The 23234-nt window shown below is 41.0% G+C and overlaps 1 protein-coding gene across 2 annotated transcripts in view; it reads right to left on the reverse strand.

Annotated features, from left to right (window-relative positions):
- The window catches only part of MPZL1 (myelin protein zero like 1), a 127699-nt gene that overhangs the window by 47692 nt on the left and 56773 nt on the right, over positions 1-23234 (reverse strand). For both annotated transcript variants that reach the window (XM_053705854.1, XM_053705853.1), the window contains exons 4-5: positions 20567-20702; positions 6990-7092 (exon numbers count right to left, since the gene is read on the reverse strand). In XM_053705854.1, coding sequence (XP_053561829.1) covers positions 6990-7092; positions 20567-20702 — 239 coding nt within the window. The remainder of the gene's footprint in view (positions 1-6989; positions 7093-20566; positions 20703-23234) is intronic.

Consider the following 23234-nt stretch of genomic DNA (forward strand, 5'->3'; position numbering starts at 1 on the left):
TAAGAAAATAGCATATGAACCTCCTAGAATTAGCTTTTAACTAATACCACCAAGAGAACAAAGCAAAATTGGTGATAAAAGTAAATTGGAAAGTCGTTTAAAAACTGCATTCCCTATTTAAATCATGAAATATTTTTTTTTTGGACTTGACTGTCCCTTTAATCTAACATATAGCCAAGCAAGTGAGGTAAGAAAAAAAAAAAAGAAGAAGATCCATAAAAGGAGCAGGAAAAAAAAAATGTGCTGAAGAAAAAGGAAATGTATACTTACCTGATAAATTTCCTTTTACGATATGACGAGTCCACGGATTTCATCCTTACTTGTGGGATTACGCCTCCTGGTCAGCAGGAAGTGGCAAAGAGCTCCACACAGCAGAGCTGCATAAATAGCTCCTCCCTTCCCTCCCACTCCAGTCATTCAACCGAAGTTAGGAAGAGAAAGGAAAAGCCAAAAGGTGCAGAGGTGACTGAAGTGTAACAAAAATAAGTAAATACCTGTCTCAGAAATGACAGGGTTGGCCGTGGACTCGTCATATCGTAAAAGAAATACATTTATCAGGTAAGCATAAATTTCCTTTTCTTTTACAAGATATGACGAGTCCACGGATTTCATCCCCACTTATGGGATACAATACCAAAGCTATAGGATACGGATGAAAGGGAGGGACAAGACAGGAACCTAAACAGAAGGCACTACTGCTTAAAGAACCTTTCTCCCAAAAACAGCATCTGACGAGGCAAAAGTATCAAATTTGTAAAATTTGGAAAAAGTGTGAAGAGACGACCAAGTTGCAGCCTTGCAAATCTGTTCAACAGAAGCATCGTTCTTAAATGCCCATGAGGAAGCCACAGCCCTAGTAGAATGAGCCGTAATTCTTTCGGGAGGCTGCTGTCCAGCAGTCTCATATGCAAGACGGATGATACTCTTCAGCCAAAAAGAAAGAAAGAGGTAGCCGTAGCTTTCTGGCCCCTACGCTTTCCAGAAAAAAAAAAATGAAGATGATTGACGAAAATCCTTAGTCGCCTGCAAGTAAAACTTCAGGGCACGAATCACGTCCAAGTTATGTAACAGACGCTCCTCGTTAGAAGAAGAGTTAGGACACAAGGAAGGAACAACAATTTCATGATTAATATTCATATTAGAAACCACCTTAGGAAGGAAACCAGGTTTAGAACGGAAGACCACCTTATCAGAATGAAATATGAGATAAGGAGAATCCCATTGTAAAGCTGGAAGCTCAAAAACTCTGCGAGCAGAAGAAAAAGCAACCAAAAATAAAACTTTCCAAGATAACAACTTAATATCTATGGAATGCATAGGTTCAAACGGAACCCCTTGAAGAACATTAAGAACTAAATTCAAACTCCAAGGAGGAGCAATTGATCTAAACACAGGCCTGATTCTAGTTAGAGCCTGACAAAAAGATTGAACATCTGACAGACGTTTGTGTAACAGAATAGACAAACAGAAATCTGTCCCTTTAAGGAACTTGCTGCCAACCCTTTCTCCAATCCTTCTTGGAGAAAAGCTAAAATCCTGGGAATCCTAACCCTACTCTATGAGTAGCCCTTGGATTCGCACCAATACAGATATTTACGCCATATCTTATGGTAAATCTTTCTAGTAACAGGCTTACGTGTCTGAATCAAGGTATCAATGACCGAATCATAGAATCCTCGCTTAGATAAAATCAAGCATTCAATCACCAAGCAGTTAGCTGCAGAGAAACTAGATTCGGGTGATGGAAGGGTCCCTGAATGAGAAGGTTCTGCCTCAATGGAAGCTTCCACGGTGGCAGAGAGGACATGTCCACCAGATCCGCATAGTAAATCCTGCGCGGCCACGCAGGAGTGATTAGAATTACTGAAACCCTCTCCTGTTTGATCCGAGCAATTACCCGGGGAAGGAGAGCAAACGGTGGGAACACATAAGCTAGGCTGAACTACCAAGGCACTGCCAAGGCGTCTATCAGTTCGGCCTGAGGATCCCTTGATCTGGATCCGTATCTTGGGAGCTTGGCATTTTGACGAGACGCCATTAGATCCAATTCCAGTCTGCCCCACCTGAGAATCAGAGTGGCAAAGACCTCCGGATGGAGTTCCGATTCCCCCGAATGAAACGTTTGTCTGCTCAAGAAGTCAGCTTCCCAGTTGTCCACTCCTGGGATGTAGATTGCTGACAGATAACAAGACTGAGCCTCCGCCCACCAAATTATCTTGGATACTTCTGTCCTCGCTAAGGAACTCCTTGTTCCTCCCTGATGATTGATGTAAACCACAGTCGTGATGTTGTCCGACTGGAATCGGATGAATTTGGCCGAAGCCAACTGAGGCCAAGCCTGAAGCGCATTGAATATCGCTCTTAATTCCAGAATATTGATTGGAAGTAGAGACTCCGACCGAGTCCACACACCGAGCCTTCAGGGAATTCCATACTGCACCCCAACCTAGTAGACTGGCGACCGTTGTCACTATCACCCATGAGGGTCTGCGGAAGCACGTCCCTTGGGACAGATGATCCTGCGACAACCACCAAAGAAGCGAGTCTCTTGTCTCCTGATCCAGCTCTATCTGAGGAGACAAATTTGCATAATCTCCATTCTACTGTCTGAGCATGCTCAGTTGTAGAGGACTGAGATGAAAACGAGCAAACTGAATGATGTCCATTGCCGCCACCATAAATCCAATTACCTCCATGCACTGAGCCACTGATGGCTGAGGATTGGACTGAAGGGCTCGGCATGTATTCAGAATCTTTAACTTTCTGACCTCCGTCAAGAAGATTTTCATAGATACAGAATCTATTAGAGTTAGGAACCCTTGTCTGTGGAGTTAGTGAACTCTTTTCTAGATTCACCTTCAACCCTCGAGTCCTTAGAAAAGACAGAACCGGTATGAGACTTGTCAGTTGATAAGACGCCTGGATCAGAATATTGTCAAGATACGGTGCCACTGCAGCTCCGCGGTCCGAGAACCGCCAGCAGAGATCCTAGAACCTTTGTGCCGTGGCCAACCCGAAGGGCAGAGCCACGAACTGAAAATGTTTGTCCAGAAAGGCAAATCTTAGGAACTGGTGATGATCTTTCTGGATAGGAATGTGAAGGTATGCATCCTTTAAATCCACGGTAGTCATATATTGACCCTCCTGGATCAATGGAAGAATTGTCCGAATAGTCTCCATCTTGAAGGATGGGACTCTGAGAAACTTGTTTAGACTCTTGAGATCTAAAATGGGTCGGAACGTTCCCTCTTTTTTGGGAACCACGAAAAGATTTGAGTAAAACCCCTGCCCCTATTCCAGAATTGGAATGGGACAAATTACTCCCATAGTGGAGAGGTCTTACACAACGTAAGAACGCCTCTTTTTATCTGGTCTACAGCCAATAGTGAAAGAAGGAACCTTCCCCTTGGGAAGGAATTTTTGAACTCCAGCTGATACCCTTGAGACACGATTTCCAGTGTCCAAAGATCCTGAACGTCTCTTATCCAAGCCTGGACAAAGAGAGAAAGTCTGCCCCCTACTAGATCCGGTCCCGGATCGGGGGCTGCCTTTTCATGCTGTCTTGGGAGCAGCAGCGGGCTTCTTGGGTTGTTTACCCTTGTTCCAAGCCTGGTTAGGTCTCCAGACTGACTTGGCTTGTGCAAAATTCCCTTCCTGTTTAGCGGAAGAGGCAGAGGGGACTCGCTTGAAATTTCGAAAGGAACGAAAATTACTCTGTCTACCCCCCTCTGCTTAGAATTCTTATCCTGAGGTAGGAGATGACCCTTACCCTCCCGAAATGATCTCTTTTAAGTCAGGCCCGAATAGGGTTTTACCTTTGAAAGGAATAGCCAAAAGCTTGGATTTAGAGGACACATCCGCAGACCAAGATTTTAACCATAAGGCTCTGCGAGCTAAAATGGAAAATCCTGCATTTTTAGCCGCCAATTTGGCGATCTGGAAAGCGGCATCTGTAACAAAAGAATTCGCCAGCTTAAGGGCCTTAATTCTATCTAATATTTCCTCTAAAGAAGTCTCAGTCTTAAGAGATTCTTCTAAGGCATCAAACCAGAATGCGGCCGCAGTTGTAACCGGGACAATGCAGGCCGTCGGTTGAAATAAAAACCCTTGATGAATAAATAGCTCTTTTAGAAGACCCTTCAATTTTTTGTCCATAGGGTCTTTGAAAGCACAACTGTCCTTAATAGGAATAGTTGTACGCTTAGCCAGGGTAGATATCAAACTCAGGACCAAATAAAGAAAAATTCAAACTGAGCCTGAGAAACCATTGACAGAAAATACCAAAGTATCTTCCTCTTTGTCTACAGGGAAGAATATCTGGGATAGCAATTTTTAAGCAATAATACTGATTGAAATTAATTTCTCTATAAACGTTTACTTCAACATAGGAACAACTATGATGTATGAAATGTTAGAGGAAGCGCAGGACACTGTAAGAGGGCCATAATTATACGTGGCATAGGTCGGCCACAAACAGACTACTATAACAGAAGGAGTCGCAGAAAAGCAATAACACCGTTGTTGCTCTCTGTTTTTTATGTTGTTTTATAAAATCAACACACGTTACAATCTCTTTTAAAATTAAAGAGTAACAGCTTTCTGCGTGAACATATCCCATCCTAAAACATAAAGGTTGGATATAAACAAACAAGTAAATGTTAAAAAAAACTAAAATAAAGACTAACAGATAACTCTGTTACTGTCTCTTTAAGTGTAAAAATCACTCATTTAGTGCATATACGTGACCCAGGATAACCTAAACAAGGCAACAGTGAATTATTGTCAAAAAACAATGAACATACAAAAAAAATGTTACTGTCACTTTAAATTTTAAACAGTAACCTTTTATTCAGTGCGAGCAGAAAGTATTTGGGCTGCAATAATAACTTAGACACTGGACGCTCTTCTAAGGATGCCCTTCGTGGGCGTTAACCCCCAATACCTCCCGGTCGGCATGTTTTTTTATTAATAAAAAGACCGTAGGGAGCTCACAAAAAATGCCCAATTAAGTTCCACTCAGCTTAGACATCTCCCGGTCGGTATATCTGTCTAAGAACCACCGGGAAATGTGACAACCCCCATTTAAAGGATGGCTGTTTGTATACATGTAAAGTGTGGCTAACCACCCGTTCTCAAGGTGCTGCCGTAATGAAAGTACATATAAAAAGCCCTTCAGTGCCTGCGCTGGCTGTCGCTTGTAGTCTCCCATGCAGTAGAGACAAGCGAAGCAAGTAAAAATAAAGTGCCCAATTCTTACTAAGGGCTTCCTTATTTGATCTGAACCCAGCAAGTGCCCAACTTCCTCTGATAACTTTTCTTGTAACCCCAGAAATAAAAGTCAGCACTTACCTCAATCTGCCCGACAGCAAAGGCAGTCCACCCAGCTTGCGAGGTCCTAATTTTCACCTCACATTGGCCCATGGAAATAAAAGTACTGAGTTTTACTATTCTTCCCTCAGACTTTACAAGCAGGGCAGCATCAGTATGGGAGGCGCAGTGAGAATTATGTCCCACAAGTTCCCATGGCTGTAAAGCCAACAAATGCTTCTCTTTTGTTATGGAAGAGATTGATTTGGTCTAGGCTAACACCAGAACAAAGTAGCATACTGCGGCAGCACTTTAAAAAAAATAATAAACTTTTGATTGAAGAATCTAAACTAACACCTCACTTTACCTCTTCCTATCATTAACACAGGCAAAGAGAATGACTGGGGTGGGAGGGAAGAGAGGAGCTATATATACAGCTCTGCTGTGGTGCTCTTTGCCACTTCCTGCTGACCAGGAGGCGTAATCCCACAAGGATGAAATCCGTGGACTCGTCATATTTTGTAAAAGAAAAACTAACCCAAGAAGAACCCCCCACCCACAAAATTGGGGTTAATATGGTTTACAAAAAAAAAGTTCCCATGAGGTGAAAAAAAGAATCAAAACCATACCCCATATACATCCCTCTGACAAACACTGCACTCTGATGATAAAATCTAACTCAATATAGACTGAAAAACATTTTCTCTGAAAAATCAAACGTATATCTTCATCCTTCAACCACCTCCAGCGGAGGCAAAGTAAAGATTGAGGTTGTGTAAGGTGAGAGGTTTTATAGAGCTCTTGGGATTTGGGAATCTTTGCCTCCTAGTGGTTGAGAAGGGCAATTTCCACAAGTAATGGATCATGGAATCTCACCACCTGTATAAAAGAAATTCTGGAGTTGACTGTCCCATTAATTAAAGGGATAGTATAGTCAAAATTAAACTTTCATGATTCAAATAGAGCATGTAATTTTAAGCAACTTTATAATTTACTATTGTTAACAATTTTTCTTTGTTTTCTTCATTTAAAAAAAGCAGGAATGTAAGCTTAGAAGCTGGCCCATTTTTGGTTCAGCACCTGGGTAGCACTTGCTGATTGGTGCATAAATGTAGCCATCCAATCAGCAAGCGCTACCCAGGTGCTGAGCCAAAAATGGGCTGGCTCCTAAGCTTACTTTCCAGCTTTTTAAAATAAAGATGCCAAGAGAACAAAAGAAAAATTGATAACAGGAGTAAATTAGAGAGTTGCTTAAAATTGCATGCTCTATTTGAATCATGAAAGTTTAATTTTGACTAGACTATCCCTTTAAATGAGAAAGGTACAGATGTTAAATGCAGTGATGACAGATGCTGCAAATGATAGACACCTAGACAGAAGGTTTTAGGATGTAGAATTTTATCACCTTGGCTGCAAGAAAGGGCTGTAATGCTTTGCTGTGTTCTTTAGTGGCCAGAGGATAGAATACAATTCAGAATTAAATAAACATGGATACTCTAAAAACAAAAGTACTCCTGTCATATTCCACACAAAAAAACTACTTACTAAAGTAAATGTATGAATTACCTGTGGGAGGGTAAACAGTATTGCAAATGCAATACTGAATAAGTTATTGTTGCAAATAATTAGGATCTCTCGATTGGCCATCCCCATACATTACATTTTAAACACACAGCAATTACCTGAATGGGTCCAGAGGGTATCTTGTCTACCAGAGCCTCTGTGTCAGAGGGGGACTTGCGTGGAGGCTGCTTAACAGGAGTTAAACTTTCTGTGGGGCTGCAGCTGCCACGGAAAAGGAGCAGAAGCAGATTTGTGCAGCATTCGCGATTCAACAGGTGCAAAAAATGGCGAACAAAACAAAAAAAAACATGGAAGGATGAAGCAAAGAAAAAAAAACAAAAAATGAAATAATGCAAAACAAACAATAACACATGGATTACATACAACAAAAACATACAAAATAAGCATTTGTTTCTGGCACACAATTTGTACAGTGAGATAAAAGCAAAAGCTCAGCAGCCGGATTAATAAGCTAAGGCTTTAGAACTGTCATATTCATCTGCACAGGAGGGGGCTATACATCATGTCTCATGGCTGTAAAGATGTGCGTGGCAGGACCTGTGTTGTGTGTTGCATTGCGAGCAAGGGGTTACTCTGTGGTGCTATGAAACAGAAAAGGGTTCTACACTGGGGCAGCTTTGTTTGAACTTTATTTTAGGTAAAATTTGCCTAACTGCTATCTTGCACATGAAAGAGCAGTAACTAAATATGTTTATCTTTTCTTCATGCATTTAAAAACTTTTTTTTAATTAAAGAAAAAAAAGATTAACTATTTGTATATTAATAAAGATTCTTATAGGCTTTATTCTTTACAATAAAATCTGTTTAAATAAATCTAATACCATTTTTTTAAGATGCAAGAAAAAGCACTGGTGTTATAGTCCCTTTAAAGGGACATAAAACCACAATAAATATGCTTTAAAGGGCCATAATACCCAAATGTTAACACTTGAAAGTGATGCAGCATAGATGTAAAAAGCGGACTAGAAAATATCTCCTGAACATCTCTATGTAAAAAAGAAAGATATTTTACCTCAAAAGTTCCTCAGTAGCCACCTCCCATTGTAAAGGATTTCTAAGCAGCATTTTAGTGTGTCTGTCCTGGGACATCTGAAGGGATGAGCATGGTGCACTCATCTTATTTCACCAATCAGGTAAAGGAAGTTTACAATGAAATCTCATGAGAGTCAAGTCAAATCTCATGAGATCACAGTAAGAGTTCATGACCTCAGCACTGCTGATGCTGATTGGCTGCTGTTCATTTCTTCATTTTTTTAATTTTTTTTACCTGCAGCTGGGAGCAGCTGAGTATAACTTTTTACACAGAACTTACTCTGGTGAGCTGAGGAAATTGTGAGGTAAAATATCTTCCTTTTTTACATAGAGATGCTCAGGTGATATTTTCCTGTCAGCTTTTTACAGTTATACTGCATCAGTTTCAAGTGATTTAGCATATGAGTATTATGTCCCTTTAAATGGCTACCTAATCTTATCTGTGCGTGTAACCGCCACAAAGTTTAAGTAACTTATTCAAATCAAGATATGGCTTGTGTGGTTACTATTCAGATAGCCACGGAAAAAAAAAAAAAAAAAAGTATAAAAAGTGATAAAATTAAACCGCTTTAGCACAGATATGTGAAATGACTTAGCAACAAAGGCTATAAAACTATTTTTTTTATTTTGTTGCACCGCAGCTAGTTTTCATAGTGTTGGATCACAAAAAGTGTGAGATTTCTTGCTGATTAAATGGTTTGGTTTTCATGCATGTAGAGCTGTGTCTTTGTCCATCAACAAAACTGAGGAATGTGTTCCAAGGGATCAGTACACAAGCGTAGTGTAATAGTCACAATATCAAGCGCTATTAACATGAGATTTATTCATGCAAAAATATTTTAATGTTAAATGTTTATTTACTGCTCTTTTCAGGCACAGTCTTGAGTCCCATGCACTAGATACTCTAACATTTGAAAGAGTAACAGGCAAGATAACTAGATAATTAAGTACTATAATTTAAATGATACATTTGATGTCCATTTCTCTAACCGTCACATTTTAATTTAAGGGTCATGTAACTATGGAAGTAAACATTCTATAATCCTTAAATATAGAGGAGTCAGTGCAGCCAATCACGGCCAGCCTATTTAGTGATATATGCACCACTGGATTCTCTGGGGGAAGCACAATTTAAGAGTTACTGTTTTGTCTTTTACTGGTTGCAGTGACATCACTAGGATTTAAACAAAAAGGTGGTGCTAGAAACAAAAACTTAAAAAAAAAATAAAAAAAAATGCTAACTGTATCTACAGGTAGGAGTGACCAGGAAAGAACATCACTGCTCTAAAATGACAACAGCTACAAAATGTGGTAGACAGCGGATGTGACTACATCCATGGAAATGGAACAAACTGGATATTATGTGCAAATAAAAATAATCTACTAATGTTCCTACATATAATAACAATAGTGTGTGAGGGTTTCACAGGGGTGCATAAGCAGAGTGTGTTCTTATAGATACACTATACAAATAGGACTTGGGAACAAGAGATAGAGGAAAAGGGGTCACATGAACAGAGCAAGTCAAGAACCAACCAAATACCTGTAAGACAGGAAACCCGAAATGTTTCTTTCATGATTCATATCGAAAATACAATTTTAAGCGATTTTCCAATTTACATCCATTATCATTTGTTTTATTGTCTTGGTATCCATTTTTGAAGGAGCAGCAATGCACTACTGGGAGATAGCTGAGCACATCATGTGAGCCAATGACACGAGGCACATGTTCGCAGCCACCAAATCAGAAGCTAGTTATAAGTAGTGCATTGCTGCTCCTGAGTCTATGCTTTTCAACAAACTATACCAAGAAAAGGAAACCGATAATAAAAGTAAATTGGGAAGATGTTAAAAAATTGCATTCTCTATCTAAATCATAAAATGTTTAATTTTGACTCGACTGTTCCTATAACCATTCTACAGGAGAGTAACAAACCAGTGGATGCATCAGACACATCACCTTACCACTCAGCCATCTTGAAAACAACTAAAAAAAATCATTTGAAATCGGGGGGTATTTGGTTGATCCTGACTTACGTCTCATCCTAATGATTGCTTTGTAGAGCAGCTCAGAGAAATACTGCCAGGGGGAAATAAAATGATCTGGATAATCTTAATATAATTTAAATATTATAAACAAACACAGCTTAAAATGACATGGAAGTCAATTATTCATGATTCGGACAGAGCAATCTGTTAATCTTTTTAATTGCATGCCCCATCAATCACGAAAGTTGAATTTTGACTTCCATTCGCTTAGTACATAATAAATAATAATAATAAATAATAAAGTACTCTGCAACAAAATATGGCTTTGGTTTGCTTAAAAATAATGATATCTTTAGTCTGCACATTTGGTTTTTACAATATTTTTTGTGATTATTGCAGAGTAACTTCTATTTTGCTATATTTGGATGTAGATAAGACCAGTGTAGTCTCTCTCTTACAATCACACGCTCATTAGAACGGCAAGCTTGCATTAATAGTGCACAAGAAGCATAGAAGCAGCTTTTTACAAAGCGCGCACACACGTCTCCCAAGTTACCATGATATATACGTAGCAAAGCTGGCATATACATAAATAGTCCCCCTTTTGTTGTTCTTAAATCCATCGTCTACTGCAAAACGGGACTGCAAGGAGAGTGAGAGGTGCGTCTAAACAGGATGTGAATCAGAAATCATAATGGACAGGAATGTCAGGGAACACATGCAAAGGTGACCAAAGTGATTACCATTGTTAGAAGTTATTCACTGAGACAGTAATATGTAATGAAGGCAAAGAACCCAACACCACAGCAGCCATGCAGGTCAAGAGAGGGAGCAGAGCACAATATTTATTCCCCCTGAAATTACAGAACACCCCGTTATCATCTTAGCCTTGGTTATTAGCCTCATGTAGTGTAGAGGAGCTAAAGGATTATAAGGATAGAAAGGTCAACATAGAAATTGCACGAATGCATTTAAATTTTATATAAAAGCATTTTGCCACATACTTACATTAGAAAAAAACGCTTCTAGTAAATATCATTACTGTTTCAGCAGCATACACAAATATGCTACATCTGACTAGAGCAGAGGTTTTCAGACCTGTCCTCAGGCTTCCGTAACAGGCCAGATCTTCAGGATTACCTTGGATGAGAGCAGGTAAAATAACCAGGTTTACTAACCAGCTGATTATTTCACCTGTGCTCCAGTTCAGATATCCTGAAAATCTGGCCTGTTAGGGAGGCCTCTGGACTAGAGGATTAGGATTCATACACCATACCTACTCAGAGCTGGCAGTGGTGTCAGTGAGTCATACAAGCCACTGCCAACTCTGAGAAGGTGTGGTTTATGAATGCTCTGCATCGGGCATTCATAGCATATGCGCATATGCCGCTGCAAAACAAATTTTTTTTGCAAACCTGCTTCTATTTAAAATTCAACTGCACCAATGTACATTTTAATTTAACCTTTCAATCCTTTTAACAATCACATCTACAGTAAGACTGAAATTAAGAGGGACATAAAACTCATTACATATATGCAAAGTATATACCAGCAATTAAAACACTGCACTGGAAAAAGATCTGATGCAAAGTATTTTAAATGCATTATAAACGGTCATTTTTGTTTTGCAGCCCAGGGACATAACCTTTAAAATGCATCTCCTCTGCTGAGGCCAATTAGGGGCAGATACAATTAACGACAGTCCTTGCAAAAAGTTTTGAGAATGCCACAAATATTAATTTTCACAAAGTCTGTTGCCTCAGTATTTATGATGGCAATTTGCATCTACTCCAGAATGTTATGAATAGTTATCAGATCAATTACAAAGTCCCTCTTTGCCATGAAAATGAACTTGACCCCAAAAAAACATTTCCACTGCATTTGCGCTCTGTCACAAAAGGACCAGCTGACATATCAGTGATTCTCTCGTGAACACAGGTGTCAGTGTTGATGAGGACAAGGCTGGAGACCACTTTGTCATGCTGATTGAGTTAGAATTAACAGTCTGGAAGCTTTAAAAGGAGGGGAGGTGCTTGAAATCATTGTTCTGTCTCTTTTAAACACTTGCAGTCATTGCTTTGCACAAAAAGGGATTCACAGGCAAGGATATTGCTGCTTCTAAGATTGCACCTAAATCAGCCATTTATCAGATCATCAAGAACTTCAAGGAGAGAGGTTCAATTGTTGTGAAGAAGGGCGCCCAAAAAAGTCCAGCAAGCGCCAGGACCGTCTCCTAAAGTTGATTCAGCTGCGGGATATGGGCACAACAATCTGGGATCTGGGCACAACAATGCCAGGATGAATTGCAGAGGTCTTGATTAAAAGAAGGGTCAACATTGCAAATATTGACTCTTTGCATAAACTTAATGTAATTGTCAATAAAAGTCTTTGACACTTATGAAATGCTTGTAATTATACTTCAGTATATCATAGTAACATCTGACAAAAAGATCCAAACAGCACAGAATAAACCGTTGATTGGTAAAATAGTAAGGACCCAGTTTGTCTTTCTTCATGTAAAAAGATCTAAAAACATTGAAGCAGCAGACTTTGTGAAAATTAAAGGGATAGTAAACCCAAAAATGTTCTTATGATTCAGATAGAACATACAATTTTACACAACTTTCCAATTTACTTTTATCAAATTTGCTTCATTCTCTTGTTATCCATTGAACATCATCATTGCACTACTGGCAGGAAGCTAAACACATCTAGTTAGCCAATCACAAGAGACAAATGTGTGCAGGCACCAATTAGCAGCAGCTCCCACTAGTGTATATGTGCGTATTCATTTTTCAAAAAGGGATACTAAGAGAACGAAGCGCATTTGAAAATAAAAGTGAATTTAAAAGAGTCTTAAAATGACCTGTTCCATCTGAATCATGCAAGTTTAATTTTGACTTTACTATCCCTTTAATATTTGTGTCATTCTCAAAACTTTTTGCCAGGACTGTAGTTAATTTTATCTGCCCCTAATTGGTCTCAGCAGAGGAGATACAATAAGAGGCTTTTGGCCAGGACTCTTCTTCAGAGATCAAGCAACACTATGTAGCAGGCTTGTGAAGTCTGTACTTCTCATAAGAATTGCAATACCACACTAAAAGCTAAATTACAGGAAAATGGGGCAACGTAAATGTATATTGCAATTTTCTCCAACATAGGTGTGTCCGGTCCACGGCGTCATCCTTACTTGTGGGATATTCTCCTCCCCAACAGGAAATGGCAAAGAGCCCAGCAAAGCTGGTCACATGATCCCTCCTAGGCTCCGCCTACCCCAGTCATTCTCTTTGCCGTTGTACAGGCAACATCTCCACGGAGATGGCTTAGAGTTTTTTAGTGTTTAACTGTAGTTTTTATTATTCAATCAAGAGTTTGTTATTTTGAAATAGTGCTGGTATGTACTATTTACTCAGAAACAGAAAAGAGATGAAGATTTCTGTTTGTATGAGGAAAATGATTTTAGCAACCGTAACTAAAATCCATGGCTGTTCCACACAGGACTGTTGAGAGCAATTAACTTCAGTTGGGGGAACAGTATGCAGTCTCTTGCTGCTTGAGGTATGACACATTCTAACAAGACGATGTAATGCTGGAAGCTGTCATTTTCCCTATGGGATCCGGTAAGCCATGTTTATTACGATCGTAAATAAGGGCTTCACAAGGGCTTATTAAGACTGTAGACTTTTTTGGGGCTAAATCGATTCATTATTAACACATATTTAGCCTTGAGGAATCATTTTATCTGGGTATTTTGATATAATAATATCGGCAGGCACTGTATTAGACACCTTATAACTTAGGGGCTTTCCCAAAGCATAAGCAGAGCCTCATTTTCGCGCCGGTGTGGCGCACTTGTTTTTGAGAGGCATGGCATGCAGTCGCATGTGAGAGGAGCTCTGACACTTAGAAAAGACTTTCTGAAGGCGTCATTTGGTATCGTATTCCCCTTTGGGCTTGGTTGGGTCTCAGCAAAGCAGATACCAGGGACTGTAAAGGGGTTAAAGTTTAAAACGGCTCCGGTTCCGTTATTTTAAGGGTTAAAGCTTCCAAATTTGGTGTGCAATACTTTTAAGGCTTTAAGACACTGTGGTAAAAATTTGGTGAATTTTGCACAATTCCTTCATGTTTTTTCGCAATTGCAGTAATAAAGTGTGTTCAGTTTAAAATTTAAAGTGACAGTAACGGTTTTATTTTAAAACGTTTTTGTACTTTGTTATCAAGTTTATGCCTGTTTAACATGTCTGAACTACCAGATAGACTGTGTTCTGAATGTGGGGAAGCCAGAATTCCTATTCATTTAAATAAATGTGATTTATGTGATAATGACTATGATGCCCAAGATGATTCCTCAAGTGAGGGGAGTAAGCATGGTACTGCATCATTCCCTCCTTCGTCTACACGAGTCTTGCCCACTCAGGAGGCCCCTAGTACATCTAGCGCGCCAATACTCCTTACTATGCAACAATTAACGGCTGTAATGGATAATTCTGTCAAAAACATTTTAGCCCAAATGAACACTTGTCAGCGTAAGCGCGGCTGCTCTGTTTTAGATACTGAAGAGCATGGCAACGCTGATACTAATATCTCTGAAGGGCCCCTAACCCAGTCTGATGGGACCAGGGAAGTTTTGTCTGAGGGAGAAATTACTGATTCAGGGAACATTTCTCAACAGGCTGAACCTGATGTGATTGCATTTAAATTTAAGTTGGAACATCTCCGCATTCTGCTTAAGGAGGTATTATCCACTCTGGATGATTGTGACAAGTTGGTCATCCCAGAGAAACTATGTAAAATGGACAAGTTCCTAGAGGTGCCGGGGCTCCCAGAAGCTTTTCCTATACCCAAGCGGGTGGCGGACATTGTTAATAAAGAATGGGAAAGGCCCGGTATTCCTTTCGTTCCTCCCCCCATATTTAAAAAATTATTTCCTTTGGTCGACCCTAGAAAGGACTTATGGCAGACAGTCCCCAAGGTCGAGGGGGCGGTTTCCACTTTAAACAAACGCACCACTATACCCATAGAGGATAGTTGTGCTTTCAAAGATCCTATGGATAAAAAATTAGAAGGTTTGCTTAAAAAGATGTTTGTTCAGCAGGGTTACCTTCTACAACCAATTGCATGCATTGTCCCTGTCGCTACAGCCGCATGTTTCTGGTTCGATGAGCTGATAAAGGCGGTCGATAGTGATTCTCCTCCTTATGAGGAGATTATGGACAGAATCAATGCTCTCAAATTGGCTAATTCTTTTACCCTAGACGCCACTTTGCAATTGGCTAGGTTAGCGGCTAAGAATTCTGGGTTTGCTATTGTGGCGCGCAGAGCGCTTTGGTTGAAATCTTGGTCGGCTGATGCGTCTTCCAAGAACAAGCTACTTAACATTCCTTTCAAGGGGAAAACGCTGTTTGGCCCTGACTTGAAAGAGATTATCTCTGATATCACTGGGGGTAAGGGCCACGCCCTTCCTCAGGATCGGCCTTTCAAGGCAAAAAATAAACCTAATTTTCGTCCCTTTCGTAGAAACGGACCAGCCCGAGGTGCTACGTCCTCTAAGCAAGAGGGTAATACTTCTCAAGCCAAGCCAGCTTGGAGACCAATGCAAGGCTGGAACAAGGGAAAGCAGGCCAAGAAACCTGCCACTGCTACCAAGACTGCATGAAATGTTGGCCCCCGATCCGGGACCGGATCTGGTGGGGGGCAGACTCTCTCTCTTCGCTCAGGCTTGGGCAAGAGATGTTCTGGATCCTTGGGCGCTAGAAATAGTCTCCCAAGGTTATCTTCTGGAATTCAAGGGACTTCCCCCAAGGGGGAGGTTCCACAGGTCTCAGTTGTCTTTAGACCACATAAAAAGACAGGCATTCTTACATTGTGTAGAAGACCTGTTAAAAATGGGAGTGATTCATCCTGTTCCATTAAGAGAACAAGGGATGGGGTTCTACTCCAATCTGTTCATAGTTCCCAAAAAAGAGGGAACGTTCAGACCAATCTTAGATCTCAAGATCTTAAACAAGTTTCTCAAGGTTCCATCGTTCAAGATGGAAACCATTCGAACTATTCTTCCTTCCATCCAGGAAGGTCAATTCATGACCACGGTGGATTTAAAGGATGCGTATCTACATATTCCTATCCACAAGGAACATCATCGGTTCCTAAGGTTCGCATTCCTGGACAAGCATTACCAGTTCGTGGCGCTTCCTTTCGGATTAGCCACTGCTCCAAGGATTTTCACAAAGGTACTAGGGTCCCTTCTAGCTGTGCTAAGACCAAGGGGCATTGCTGTAGTACCTTACTTGGACGACATTCTGATTCAAGCGTCGTCCCTTCCTCAAGCAAAGGCTCACACGGACATCGTCCTGGCCTTTCTCAGATCTCACGGATGGAAAGTGAACGTGGAAAAGAGTTCTCTATCTCCGTCAACAAGGGTTCCCTTCTTGGGAACAATAATAGACTCCTTAGAAATGAGGATATTTCTGACAGAGGCCAGAAAAACAAAGCTTCTAGACTCTTGTCGGATACTTCATTCCGTTCCTCTTCCTTCCATAGCTCAGTGCATGGAAGTGATCGGTGTTAATGGTAGCGGCAATGGACATAGTTCCTTTTGCGCGCATTCATCTAAGACCATTACAACTGTGCATGCTCAGTCAGTGGAATGGGGATTATACAGACTTGTCTCCGAAGATACAAGTAAATCAGAGGACCAGAGACTCACTCCGTTGGTGGCTGTCCCTGGACAACCTGTCACAAGGGATGACATTCCGCAGACCAGAGTGGGTCATTGTCACGACCGACGCCAGTCTGATGGGCTGGGGCGCGGTCTGGGGAGCCCTGAAAGCTCAGGGTCTTTGGTCTCAGGAAGAATCTCTTCTACCGATAAATATTCTGGAACTGAGAGCGATATTCAATACTCTCAAGGCTTGGCCTCAGCTAGCGAGGGCCAAGTTCATACGGTTTCAATCAGACAACATGACAACTGTTGCGTACATCAACCATCAGGGGGGAACAAGGAGTTCTCTAGCGATGGAAGAAGTGACCAAAATCATTCTATGGGCGGAGTCTCACTCCTGCCACCTGTCCGCTATCCACATCCCAGGAGTGGAAAATTGGGAAGCGGATTTTCTGAGTCGTCAGACATTGCATCCGGGGGAGTGGGAACTCCATCCGGAAATCTTTGCCCAAGTCACTCAGCTGTGGGGCATTCCAGACATGGATCTGATGGCCTCTCGTCAGAACTTCAAAGTTCCTTGCTACGGGTCCAGATCCAGGGATCCCAAGGCGGCTCTAGTGGATGCACTAGTAGCACCTTGGACCTTCAAACTAGCTTATGTGTTCCCGCCGTTTCCTCTCATCCCCAGGCTGGTAGCCAGGATCAATCAGGAGAGGGCGTCGGTGATCTTGATAGCTCCTGCGTGGCCACGCAGGACTTGGTATGCAGATCTGGTGAATATGTCATCGGCTCCACCTTGGAAGCTACCTTTGAGACGAGACCTTCTTGTTCAGGGTCCGTTCGAACATCCGAACCTGGTTTCACTCCAGCTGACTGCTTGGAGATTGAACGCTTGATCTTATTGAAGCGAGGGTTCTCAGATTCTGTTATCGATACTCTTGTTCAGGCCAGAAAGCCTGTAACTAGAAAAATTTACCACAAAATTTGGAAAAAATATATCTGTTGGTGTGAATCTAAAGGATTCCCTTGGGACAAGGTTAAGATTCCTAAGATTCTATCCTTCCTTCAAGAAGGATTGGAAAAAGGATTATCTGCAAGTTCCCTGAAGGGACAGATTTCTGCCTTGTCTGTGTTACTTCACAAAAAGCTGGCAGCTGTGCCAGATGTTCAAGCCTTTGTTCAGGCTCTGGTTAGAATTAAGCCTGTTTACAAACCTTTGACTCCTCCTTGGAGTCTCAATTTAGTTCTTTCAGTTCTTCAGGGGGTTCCGTTTGAACCCTTACATTCCGTTGATATTAAGTTATTATCTTGGAAAGTTTTGTTTTTAGTTGCAATCTCTTCTGCTAGAAGAGTTTCAGAATTATCTGCTCTGCAGTGTTCTCCTCCTTATCTGGTGTTCCATGCAGATAAGGTGGTTTTACGTACTAAACCTGGTTTTCTTCCAAAAGTTGTTTCTAACAAAAACATTAACCAGGAGATTATCGTACCTTCTCTGTGTCCGAAACCAGTTTCAAAGAAGGAACGTTTGTTGCACAATTTGGATGTTGTTCGCGCTCTAAAATTCTATTTAGATGCTACAAAGGATTTTAGACAAACATCTTCCTTGTTTGTTGTTTATTCTGGTAAAAGGAGAGGTCAAAAAGCAACTTCTACCTCTCTCTCTTTTTGGATTAAAAGCATCATCAGATTGGCTTACGAGACTGCCGGACGGCAGCCTCCCGAAAGAATCACAGCTCATTCCACTAGGGCTGTGGCTTCCACATGGGCCTTCAAGAACGAGGCTTCTGTTGATCAGATATGTAGGGCAGCGACTTGGTCTTCACTGCACACTTTTACCAAATTTTACAAGTTTGATACTTTTGCTTCTTCTGAGGCTATTTTTGGGAGAAAGGTTTTGCAAGCCGTGGTGCCTTCCATTTAGGTGACCTGATTTGCTCCCTCCCTTCATCCGTGTCCTAAAGCTTTGGTATTGGTTCCCACAAGTAAGGATGACGCCGTGGACCGGACACACCTATGTTGGAGAAAACAGAATTTATGTTTACCTGATAAATTACTTTCTCCAACGGTGTGTCCGGTCCACGGCCCGCCCTGGTTTTTTTAATCAGGTCTGATAATTTATTTTCTTTAACTACAGTCACCACGGTATCATATGGTTTCTCCTATGCAAATATTCCTCCTTAACGTCGGTCGAATGACTGGGGTAGGCGGAGCCTAGGAGGGATCATGTGACCAGCTTTGCTGGGCTCTTTGCCATTTCCTGTTGGGGAGGAGAATATCCCACAAGTAAGGATGACGCCGTGGACCGGACACACCGTTGGAGAAAGTAATTTATCAGGTAAACATAAATTCTGTTTTTTTTAACAACATTTAAAAACTTTTGGAATTAAATTGTTTTATGTCCCTTTAATGAGGTGCCACATCTGGGCACAAATCAATATTTTGTTTCTATAAATATTAGTATGCTTTAAACCAGTGATTGCCAACATCCTAACATATGAGGCTACAGATTTAAAAGCCTTAAAAATGGACAGTAAACACCTTCAAATTACAAGACCTGAGTTTTCTTGCTATAAAGTATCAGCCAAGACTAAACATTTTAAAACAAATTAACATCTTATCTGCTGCAATTTTTTTCAAAACTCCGCCTACCTCTTGCCTTATGTGGAGCCAATCCAGGCTTGAGTCATATTGTTCGGAAAAAACATTGTTTTGAAGTTATCAGTTAAAGACAATTTTGTAAGGCATATGTAGTGGGGTTAGCCTGCATTTACAGTCCTGAGAGCTAAACTACATGAAAAGGGATAAAATAAATAATGACAGTATATTGCAAAGCTATTTAACTAAGCAGAACTAAAGGTTTTATTAATAAATAAATCAAGGTGTTTACTGTCCCTTTAAAGTGTCAGATAAATGTATGGCCATTTAAAACACACAAATATGCAGTGCCAGATTTAGGTAAGGCTGCAGGGGTATACACTGTATGCTGATCTCCCCTCCAGAAGGTACTTTTGAGTTCTTTCCACCTTGTTTGCAAACTGAAAAGTCCCCATAGCAACCATTTTCAGTTCTGCTTTTGGCTGGGGCCACAAAACAATATGGCACTCATTCTAAAAACTAATGCAGAGGAGCCACCAGATTGTTATCACTGGTTTAAAGCAGTCCATTGCAAACTAGAAACCCAGCTTGCAGGCAAATAAACAAACTATAAAATCACAAAATTTAGAAAATTGTGACAAACACACACTGATCAAACATGGTACATACAAACGGTTGCAAAATTAACAAGTTTCTCAAGCTGATCAAACTTTAGTAGATCATATATGGTTAAATGTTGCTTTCAAAACACTTCTAAATGGTTAAAGATGTGTTAAATCGCTAACACTCAGTGGGTGCAGAGAAACTCATTCATTAAAGAATATTCAGAATTAAAAACAAATACGAAACTAAACATGCGTGGGAAAGGGCATGTTTTAAACCGTTAAATGATTAAAGTTACCAAAGTTTAAACATTTATTTCCCATCACAACCAGCACACAACACACTTGCTTCAATTAGCAATACAAGAAAAAAAATCAAACACGACACTATTCAAGGAGTAAAAAAAAAAAAAAAAAAAAAAAAAAAATCAGGAGAAGGAAACATTTCTTGCAGCAAAACAGGCAAGATACTTGCAAACAACCTCACGCTCAGCTTACCAACACCTGGGACATAAGATATCTCAATCTTCAACTGAGGAGGAAGGATAGGAAAAAAAAGCAGCTGGAGAAAATAATTGATAAATAACCGGTAACAAAAATGTCAGGAAATTAGGAAAGAATAGGATTATGTAAAATAAATGTAGATTTGTCATATGTATAAACACAATCTATACATGGGCATCCACAGACATCTGAGCGCCCCGGGGGGGGGTCTATATCCTGATTGAGATTAGAGGTATAGATAGATGGGGAGGAGGAGATTTAGGAAGCAAAAATAATTCAGATTGTGTCTTACCCAGTGTAGGATTTTCTTTGTTTTCTTTTCTTGTAAAGAACTAGCGCAAATACGATGATGGCAATGAGAAGCAGGCCACCTATAACTCCGCAAATTATACCGACCCAAAACGGAGCATTGGACGCAGGAAGGTTTTCTTTATTTACAGAAAGAGAAGAAAGAAAAACAAATTATGCTTACCTGGTCATTTTATTTTATTTTGATGGGAAGAGTCCACAGCTGCATTCATTAGTTTTGGGAATTCAGAACCTGGCCACCAGGAGGAGGCAAAAACACCCCAGCCAAAGGCTGCAAATACCTCCCCCACTTCCCTCATCCCCCAGTCATTCGAAAGACACCACAGCCTAAAATTACCCGACACCCTATAAAGATTTATTAACGACACATAAAAAAAAACAGAAGCCCAGTTAACTGCACATCAGTTATATAACCTGCAAAGCCGTGCTAGAGACCACTCAGACCCAAAGTCTGCTGAGCACAAAAGCCTCCAAGGAGCCAGCCCAGTGGCTCGACTCCCACAAAAAGTACCCCTGACCTAAAGGTCAAGAACCTCTATCTACCCCCGAGAGGGAGAATAGATAACCCCATAAGAAACAGGGCAACCCAAGGTAGCCACAGTATCATCACCCAGGGAGACGAACTCCCTAGAAGCACAAGGACCAGAAGAAAAAAAAAAAGTCCATACTCAGAATAAAGATGACACTTAGGTGACCCAAAGGCCACCCTCATATCCCTGACACAGCACCATACCACATAAGGTGCTCCAGAAAACCACGAGTTCCCTGTTGCATCATAGTCAATTTGAAGCCTGCAGTCTAGACAAGCATAGACAGCAGAGACAGGATAACTATCCTAGCAGCTAACAAAGAGCTCTCCAAGAGAGCATCAAGCCACCTGAAATAAGAACTTGTGATGACCAGCTTCCAGGCAGCAAAGCTGACCCTAAGCCGTCGTGGGACTCAACCCACTGAGTAACGCCAAAAAATCTCGACAACAACTTCCGACCGGAAAAATACTGGGCTCCCAGGAGCGTCCCCTCCTAGCAGCAAATGCCACCAAAGAGAGATGAACAACAAAAGTCTTTCCACCAAAAGAGAGGACAGACTCAAGAAACGAAAACAGTCTACACTGCATAGAGCAAACCGATCCCCGACCTTCCCTCCAGGGTAATGGTTCCAGCCCAACGGCTACTTAAAACCGAAGACAAGAGTCCCAGACCTCTGGAAGAAAAAGGATGGATCTACGAGGCAGCAAAAAGCAGAGTAGAACGCAGACCGCTACTAAAACCGGCATGCTACCGTGAGTCAGGACAGGAACTTAGTGTTCGGGTCCGAGAACCCCTACACTGCCATCTTCCATAAAGAGGAAGACTTACCAAGGGAAGAAAGTACTCAGACCACCAGCATCCAAATACCAGAATCCATCAGTAACAGGAGCCTTACCTGGGTTCAAACCCACAACCTCCTGCTTCAGGAACGGTGGAGCCAACTACTACTCTATTCCAAGATTCGGAGTACGCCGGTAAGGGAAAAAAACCCTACAAGAAAAACCAAGGACCCACAGGTCATCAGATACTGAGGTATCTCCAATTCAAGAAAAACACACAAGAACCCTTCCCCCACCCTAGGTGAGAAAGAGGGAACTAAGCAACGGAAACCACCCTACCAATAGAGGCGAGACCCTTCAGCCAATAGCGCCATCCCAGTTGAAAAGACATCTGGAGTCTGCAAGGAAGCATCAGATGCCCCAGAAGACCAGTAGGGACCTGTCAGAGAGACCTTAAACTTAAGCCTCAAGTAGTAGTAAAAAATGAGGCATGGTCTTAAGTCAGAGTCCTTAAAAAAAAACAAACAGAAAAGGAGAGAAGCGCAGGACACGATTCAAGTGTAGAGCCAAACTTTAATACAGGTAACACGCACAATGATTGTACTCACAAGAAGGAAAATAAATAAAAGAACATCTGGTGTAAGGTATCCTCCGTGATCTCGCAGATTAAGCCGAACTTGTAAAGTCTTAATACTTCGTTTGCCGAGTAGTTCTTGTACGTCCACCGTAGGTCCTCTTGTGCCGGGAGCACTGTGTTTGAGGATAGCCTATTGGATTAGAGCGGAGGGTGTGTGTGGGTGTGTGTCCTCCTGACGTGGCGGCTGGAGTTAGAGGCTTGTATGCTGGCGGCAATCTTTGTTTGTACAAACCAGTGGAAAAAATGTTCGGCTTAATCTGCGAGATCACGGAGGATACCTTACACCAGATGTGCTTTTATTTATTTTCCTTCTTGTGAGTACAATCATTGTGCGTGTTATCCGTATTAAAGTTTGGCTCTACACTTGAATCACGTCCTGCGCTTCTCTCCTTTTCTTTAGATTGCATCGTGCTTTGGGTTTCTGGATATACCCTTATAAGAGAAGCTGCAGGATTCAAGGAACCAGGACTTTCCAGTAATCTGTTGAATTTTGCAAATCACTATGAACTTCACATGAAATTTACAAGTATTTGTGCATTTTATTAATTCATTTTTTATGTGTATTGTATATTATATTGTTTTACATTTATAGGTTCTGTTGTGGAGCAATATTACTTATACCCATTTTATATGTTTTAACCTTTATGATTAGGTATTTTATATATCTTTTAGATAGTGTTGTGTAATCATATATTCAGTTTTTTA

Source organism: Bombina bombina, chromosome 3 (genome assembly GCF_027579735.1).
Source record: "Bombina bombina isolate aBomBom1 chromosome 3, aBomBom1.pri, whole genome shotgun sequence".
Classification (NCBI taxonomy): Eukaryota; Metazoa; Chordata; class Amphibia; order Anura; family Bombinatoridae; genus Bombina; species Bombina bombina.